Raw genomic sequence first — 8,579 nt, forward strand, 5'->3', positions numbered from 1 at the left:
TAGTTTTCCTAAGCACACTTGAGCTCTTGTAATCCAGTGATCGAACTGTTCGGGAGCTGTGAGTTCTCTAGCGGCAGAGAATGTGCGTATGAACTTAGTACAATAATAATAGGCAGGAAAAGTACGTACCTCAGAAGAAGAAAGCTCGCCCTAGTCGCCATAGTTCAATAATCTATCTTAGCCTCCAGTTAATCAGAAGAATTTGTGCAGAAAAACCTTGATGTGAAATCCAGAACAACATGATCCACTACAATTAGAACAAGAACCATTCGAGACCAGAGCCTCGAAAACTGAGCAGCAGGATATCAAAGATTCTCAATAACTTGTTTCGAGCAACATGACGACCCAAATAAGAACGTATACATTCTCTTGATGGAACATTCGTCAGAAGTAGTTGCCGCTGCCCACATGAAACGCAACATGTAATATTCCGAACAAAATAAAATAATTGAAATCTTTGATCAAACGGTACCCTAAAGCCACTTTACCCCAAGACACATTATAAAACAACCTCCTATATTGTTAATATTTGATACACTATTAACTACAGGGAGAAGACACGAAAGATTGACAAACATCAAGTGAATCAGGCGCATTTATTTACCAAAGAGAACATATTATAACATATCTCATTTAGCAAGAGTTAGTAATTCAGGGCTATAGAAACTATCTATGGAGACTTGATAGTATAGCAACTTGTGAGCTCGTGCACCATCGGTAAGAGTATCTTGGTACGCTAGAACCACTACCGTACACCGACTGCATGGTATTCCAGCTTGGCTAGTGGCACGCCATGCTATATACTTGGTAGGTGCCATAAATGGTGACAGGAGGTTCACTATACCGCAACTCGAGCGCTGTTATCTTATTGTGTATCTCGAACTTCGTACACAAAGAATATTATTTCAAATAGAGCTATGCATTGACACTCTCCAGACAGGGTTATTGATATCGCTTTAAACTGATGCTATCCTGTGCGGTTAAGCTCCTCTATTTATTTAATGGTAGAGATTTGCTATAGCCTTGGAAGAGCGCTCTGTTCATTTGGGTTGCACGTCGCTATGTAGAAAATAGCGCAGCCTACGATTATTTGTGGCATTTATGGCTCCAGCGCTATGATAAATACAAAGAAAACAACTGCGTCCATTTTCATTTAGAATGGAATTATTTCGGCTGTACCTGAATTGGAATCACCTGAATTCTGTGCTTCTTGCCCTGGCATCGGTGCTAAATTTGAGCAGTTTTCTTAACTGGTTGAGTTAGAAGTCTTCCTAAGTGCTTGACAAAAGAATCATGGTTAAGAAAGAATGTTGGATGTTCAAATATGACCGCATGCATGAGTATTGAGCAGCAAACTAAATTTTAATGAATGTGATGCGAAACAAGAAGTCATTCATATATAGCAACTTGTCCTGCCGAGACGTTCATGAGGATCGATAGCAGCGTTCATAAACACAACAGTTAAGTCTATTCAATAGTGCGGCTGTGCGCGCAGTCTGTTCATCTGAACGACTTATCCCTATATCATTATTAATAATAATAATTATTATTTCTAAAGACAAACAATGGTACTCGAGAAATATGTAGATTGCACAATAGGTTGACGTGTGCCACCACTAACAGAGGATGTCACTGCTATGGCAACAACAGTCGCTGTCAGAGCAACAACAGTCACTGTTACGGCAACAACAACAAGTAACTGTTGTGGCAACAACAATCATTGTCATGGTAACAACAACAGTCACTGTTATGGCAACAACAACAGTCACTGTTATGGCAACAACAACAGTCACTGTTATGGCAACAACAGTCACTGTTATGACAACAACAGTCACTGTTATGGCAACAACAGCAACTATCGCCACAAACAGGGTAAGTGATGCCCAAAACCAACCGCCGGCCAAGAAACAATACGAAGCGTCCATACTACAAAGTCATTGTATAAACTATCTAACAAAGTCATTGTATAAACTATCAAACAAGGTCATGGCATAAACTATCAAACAAGGTCATGGCATAAACTATCAAACAAGGTCATGGCATAAACAGTAAAACAAATAAAACAAAGTCATGGCATCAGACCTAGAATTTCTCTTGAAGTCATAACAGCGATCGCCTGGTCGCTTTCATCTTTACAATCCAAACTTGATTTCTTTGAGGCTTAACAAAAGGACAATTGTCTGTAGGGGATTTTGCGTATAGGCGATATTGCGTGTAGGGGATATTGCGTGTAGGGGATATTGCGTGTATCCACTTGCGTATAGGCGATATTGCGTGTAGGGGACATTGCGTATAGGTAGGGAATATTTCGTGTAGGGGACATTGCGTGTAGGAGATATTGCGTATAGGAAATATTGCGTATAGGAGATATTGCGTATAGGAGATATTGCGTGTAGGGGATATTGCGTGTAGGGGATATTGCATGTAGGGGATATTGCGTGTAGGGGATATCGAGTGTATGAGATATTGCGTGTAGGGGACATTGCGTGTAGGGGACATTGGGTGTAGGGGATATTGCGTGTAGAGGACATTGCGTGTAGGGGACACTGCGTATAGGGGATATTGCGTGTAGGAGATATTTCGTGTAGGGGACATTGCGTATGGGAGATATTGCGTGTAGGAGATATTGCGTGTAGGGGATATTGCGTGTAGGGGACATTGCGTGTAGGGGATATTGCGTGTAGGGGACATTGCGTGTAGGGGATATTGCGTGTAGGGGACATTGCGTGTAGGGGACATTGCATGTAGGGGATATTTCGTGTAGGAGATATATTGCGTGTAGGGGACATTGCGTGTAGGGGACATTGCGTGTAGGGGACATTGCGTGTAGGGGACATTGCGTGTAGGGGACATTGCGTGTAGGGGACATTGTGTGTAGGGGATATTGCGTGTAGGAGATATTACATGTAGGGGACATTGCAATTGCGTGTAGGGGATATTGCGTGTAGGGGACATTGCGTGTAGGGGACATTGCGTGTAGGGGATATTGCGTGTAGGGATATTGCATGTATAAGAGTATTGCGTGTAATATTGCGAGTAGAAAGTATAATATATAATTGCATTATTCCTACTTTGGTTAGGGCGCAGCTAAAATAAGGAGCTGTGAGTACAAAGCTACGGACACGACAGAGACAGGCTTTATTCGTACACCATATATAATATACTACATTATATAAGAGCTCGTCATACATACATATATATTATATATAAATAGAAATGACTCCACACCTTCAACGGCTAGAAGAGTAAGATTAACAAATAGAAAGATTGTTCGACATACAATATCATACAAGACTCATTTTGGGTACTAAGACTTTCTAAGTGCAGAGCAATGCTTTCACGTCAAATAGAAAGAATTTGCAAGGCTTTCATGTGCCTGACTTTACAAGTGCATGATTTGGCGCTCATTAAATAAAGTACGAGCGTGGAGAGACGGACTCTATAGCTCATGTTGCATTAGCAGCCCCAATGTATGTCTGTGTAGTTTGTATGAACCATTCCAACGGCATACAAATAGAAATGAGCTGTATAACGGAGGCCATGTGACATTAGCAGCCGTAACATATGTCTGTGTAGTTTGTATGAACCATTCCAACGGCATACAAGTAGAGATAAGCTGTATAACAGAGGCCATGTGGCATTACCAGCCGCAACGTATGTCTGTGTAGTTTGTATGAGCCATTCCAACGGCACACAAATACGCAAAATGAAAGTTCATACAAGAAACGTTTTTTTCTTCAAAGCCACATGCATTGCATCAACATCCAACATTTTAGGTTAGCGAGGAAACGCTTCCGGTGTGAACTTCATATCACTTACCTGCCACAACGAACAGTGGCTTTTGAGTGCACAGTGACTGAATAAACCCAGAAGATCATGAAAAATTACCAGAAAATAAAAAATCTTGATGAGAACCAATAAAGGAATAGAACTTTTTCCAATTACGTGTCGTTTGTGAGTAGTATAACGGAAAAAAATTGTGCAGCAGCAAACAAAGTAGCAATAGTCAAGAGAGAAACAACAGTTAACAAGGAGCACTTCACTGTTTACCGTTGACACGACATGCAGAACTTGAAGTAACATACAAACAATTATTATTTCAGATTATCCACGGCACGAACTGAACTCGAGACTACCTCAACATATTAAAGAAATGCCTGACGCTGCAGCGGCCGAAATAAACGTGAGCGGAGCAGCTGTTATTGCAAATCACAGGGCATACCTATTACGAATAATGATGAGAAAAAGACAGAATGTTGCAGAAACATTGCACAAAACTTTTATAATCATAACGAATATCATAACAACGATAATGAGCATGTGAAAACGGCACCGTTAAATCAAAATCAAACGACGGCAGAATCCATTAATTGTGAACAAAGAGAAGGCCATGTTGAATTTCAAGCTCTGGTGAAAGAAAACTCGTACAGAGAACAAACTAATTCATCGTGACAAGGTTACTTGACATATACAGCGTTGATTTTGTTAAACATATTTCACGTGAAAAATAGATCGCAGTATAAACAAGTAAAGAAAATTATCTACATCAAAAAAGTTTGGTCGAACATCTCGGAATGACAAAAAATCTCTTAAGAGTAACGAAAGAATAATTTGTGTACAGTTTGTGCTCAGCGTACAATTTTAGGTATTAAACAACACAGCACCGAGTCAAGTCAACGCAATAGATCTAACATCCACGTCCAATGCGCACCAAATAACAAAATAACAAACTTCAACTTGAAAGTCAAGAAAATAACGTTATAGGTTATAATCAGCTAAGAAATATAGCTTTAGGTTATAATCAGCTCAGGAAAGTTTAAGGTTTAATTAGCGAAGAAAAGTAGCGTTCACTCAGCGAAAAAATAACCAAATGAGCTACAATGTTGACAGCGCAAGCTGAGTGTGGAGTGCATGGCATGACTCGCTGTGCGTACGTGTGGCATGCAAGCTACATGTTCAATTTAGTGAAACATGCATAATAAAAATGGAATGACGGAGAAATGCGTATGCGCAGCTGACGAACATCTGCTACAATGTGTTCCTATCCTCGTGCGTAGCTGACGAACATCTGCTACAATGTGTTCCTATCCTGCACAACACGAACAAATTACAAGAAAAATTAGGCAGTCAAATTACGGCAAAATACATTGGTGAACCCAAACCAAAGAAAACTGAAACTTTGGTGAAACCAAACTTACTTTGAAATCAAACGTCAAAGTTGCCCGCAATTTTTTCCAGACAGAATCTTTCAGTTAGAACACATTTGAAAGCATAACCACTTTCAGGGAACGCGATACCACAACATAAGGTATTAATTACAAGCACTACGCGTCTTGCATGAGGTGCCTGAATAGTAACAATGTTCCAGAATGAACAATAGTGACATTGTATTGTGAATGCAGAATGTGCAATAGTGACATTGTGTTATGTTATGGAGCTTCTTCGCTTTTCATGTTATTGTTATCGGATCAATAGATTCAAATGCTATCTAGCGTACAGGTACAGAACACAGCGGAATTTCATCGCCAGCTGTTGAACTATCGAAAGAAAAATATATCAGCATTACATTTCTAGAAGAGCCTATTCTGTTTCAAGCATTTCAACAAGAAAAGTTAAACTGAAGATCAAATTGATTGTGGAGAAACGAACGTTGAATACATGAAGTGACTCACGTGCTTCGTGTCAATTATTCATCAGCAAGTTGAATAGCTATCGTTTGAGGTGCGACTTAGAATATAAGTTTTTCCCAATAGTTTACCACAGTAAAATGTCTAAAAATACAAGATAAAGATAAGCCTGTAACTACATAAGAGAGCGGTAATGAAGTAAGCTGTGCCATACTGCAGCGCCGTACAGTGCACGGCGCTACACTGCAGCTCCGTACAGTGCTACATGCATACTACAGCCATTTCCTGTAGCCGTCAATGGTTCCTACAATGAACATGAGTCGAAAAAAGATGCAGTACGATGACAGCTCTAAGCTTGAACATTTCCTAAGCCAGGCCGAGAATCGCTGTTCTTGCTCTCATCCAAAGCAGATCTGGTCAATATAATACGAATAGAATCGCACAGTGAGATGTACTTGCGGTCTTTTGTATAGTAAATAGTAAGGGTAGAGAGAATGGTGCTTTGCCAATGAAATACTTACAAATAATATAAGTAATCACAAGAAACTCAGGAGCGGAGTTCTCCAAGAGTCCAAGTTGAGGCCTGTCAGAAAGTTTGCACGCAGGAAGGATTTCGTCGACCGAGGCAGCAGAGACATTGCAATCGAAGAGCTAGCTTTCAATGCGCTACATGATACATCAAGAATGATTGTGTTGCAGTAGCTCATCCTTAACAGTAAACCTTAACTTATACTCTACAACGCGACGATCATGTCCTTCAAACTTAACGCTCCCATCCTCGTTCCAAGCAACGCCGGCGAGGTCTCTTCATTACCAACATAATAAGTCTTTATTTCTCTTCATTACCAACATAATAAGTCATTATTTCTTTTTATTACCAACATAATAAGTCATTCTTCATTCTTAATTCACTGCTTGTTAATCTTATTTCCGGCAATACCGCGAGCGTCTTTCCACAGTGTAACAAGTCCTACCGTTGGCCTCATCACGCACTCATTCTATCGCCACATTAACTATGATTTTCTGACGACTTTGTTCTGAGAAAAATTCCATAAATTGGTATTGTACCATCGAATTAGATTCGAGCGTTCCGGTGTTCTCATCCACGAATGGTTTACAATGCAAAACGTATTTCGGAGCCACACCAAATTCCATAACTAATCTTTCCGATATTAAACGTAACTCGCATCAACTCTCATACATACATTTACTTCGAAGTTGTTCTCCAGGAATCTAAAGGAAGGATGAAAACGCCAGCGCATTTAGTTTAAACTATCAACGGAACAATACAGTGAGATGTGACATCGTTTGTTTACGTGCAATATCTACGTGTCATTCACGTACGATCGTTCCTATAATGTCAGTACATCTTAAAAATAAGAACAAGCATCACAGCTTTCTCTTAACGATCCGTCTCATTGATAACTAAACCTTCTTCCCAATCGGACGATAGTGACAGAACATCCAACTTGCGACAACCAACCGTACTTAAAACTCCAAGGTTTCGGCAGAACAACAATCATCTTTCCAATCGAACCCTACCTCCTCACACAAATATTTCCTCTTACAAATCAATGAGCCCATGGAATAAAGCTTTATTAAGCCCGTGATGTGAGCATTAGGATCGCTTCTTCTAGGCATGTCGACTAAGCAATGAGCCCTTGGAATATAGGGTTATGAAGCCCATGGAACATCGGTTCATCAAGCCCCTGTAACATGGGTTCAATAAGCGCAATTAAGCCCCAGGCGTGAGCATTTTGCTGAGTTCCTCATCAAGCAAGCATCCTTTAAGGAACTCTTCCTGCGTGAGGTTGCCGTCATTATTCTCGTCCATCTTGCTGAAGATTGCCTTAGCGCGCTCCTCAGCGCTGTCTGCTGGTCTGTTAGCGCTGTTGCTGCCCAGCATGTCGTAGATTGCCTGCAATTATAATACAAATTACAATCAATATATTTTGCCTGCAATTATAATAAAAATAACAATATATATACCCTCCACCCTATCAAAATTTAGAGCTGGTGGCGACCCGGCATTAGGGACCACCTAGGGCGAGCACATAAATCAGCTTCTCTATGTCTGCTTCGGCCTAGGGTTTGAATGGCAGCCTCTGGGCAGCTTGCTAGCTCGGTATGACTCGGCTCGGCCAACTCTTCTCATACTCTGAGGCGACTATAAAGTCGGAAAGGATATTCTGACCAGAAACTGATTTCGATCGGACTCAGAATGACTTTTCGCCGAGTGCAACGACTACTCGGCTGAACCCTACATAGGCGATCCCCGAACTTTGTTAGGGCAATTACAAAAATAGGTTAAGTCGTACCTTGCCTGCAATCACAACAATAAATCAATTATTACTCATAAAAAGTTAGTTATTACTCATAATTACTCAGTTAAATTACAATCAATAAATTCGTGCAGGTAATGAAAGTATTGAGGTTTGTCTATTGTAACATCTGTCATTGAGTGCCACAACAAATCTCATTTCTTGGACTATCTTAACTTTCACCTGGACTATCTTAACCTTACTATTTTGACTATATTATCCGGGCTATCTTAACTTTCGTACCTGGACTATATATATATATATATATATCTTGGCTAGGTATATTATCTGGGCTATCTTTACTATCTTACCTGGGCTATCTTAACTATCTCACCTGGACTATCTTAACTATCTCATCTAGACTATCTTAACATCTCACATGGACTATCTTAACTATCTCACCTAGACTATCTTAACTATCTCACCTGAACTATCTTAACTATCTCATCTAGACTATCTTAACTATCTCACCTGGACTATCTTAACTATCTCACATGGACTATCTTAACTATCTCACCTGGACTATCTTAACTATCTCACCTGAACTATCTTAACTATCTCATCTAGACTATCTTAACTATCTCACCTGGACTATCTTAACTATCTCACCTGGACTATCTTAACTATCTCA

At 40.1% G+C, this 8,579-nt stretch overlaps 2 protein-coding genes across 2 annotated transcripts in view; both read right to left on the reverse strand.

Moving 5' to 3' along the window:
* Window positions 1-582: 582 nt before the first annotated feature.
* On the reverse strand, window positions 583-2,914 carry LOC108675391. Its single transcript, XM_018163399.2, has 2 exons — window positions 2,361-2,914; window positions 583-2,246 (listed from the first exon to the last, which is right to left on the reverse strand). The coding sequence occupies exons 1-2, from the start codon at window positions 2,867-2,869 to the stop codon at window positions 2,162-2,164; spliced, it is 594 nt and encodes a 197-aa protein (XP_018018888.1). The 5' UTR covers window positions 2,870-2,914; the 3' UTR covers window positions 583-2,161.
* A 205-nt stretch (window positions 2,915-3,119) lies between these two features.
* The window catches only part of LOC108675389 (neuronal calcium sensor 2), a gene marked incomplete in the record, with an annotated part of 14,460 nt that continues 9,000 nt past the window's right edge, over window positions 3,120-8,579 (reverse strand). The window contains 2 exon segments of the mRNA XM_018163394.1: window positions 3,120-7,545; window positions 8,558-8,569. Of these exon segments, the coding sequence (XP_018018883.1) occupies window positions 7,363-7,545; window positions 8,558-8,569 (195 nt within the window).

This window comes from Hyalella azteca, unplaced genomic scaffold, assembly GCF_000764305.2.
Source record: "Hyalella azteca isolate HAZT.00-mixed unplaced genomic scaffold, Hazt_2.0.2 contig17119, whole genome shotgun sequence".
In the NCBI taxonomy this organism is placed as follows: domain Eukaryota; kingdom Metazoa; phylum Arthropoda; class Malacostraca; order Amphipoda; family Hyalellidae; genus Hyalella; species Hyalella azteca.

What these genes read in the sequence shown, in the direction of transcription:
- LOC108675391 (XM_018163399.2), bottom strand. Translation starts at nt 2,869, where the DNA reads ATGTCCCCTACACGCAATGTCCCCTACACGCAATGTCCCCTACACGCA. An exon ending in CTATACGCAATATCTCCTAT is followed by an intron (nt 2,247 to 2,360) that starts ACGCAATATTTC and finishes GCAAGTGGATAC; the next exon opens with ACGCAATATCCCCTACACGC.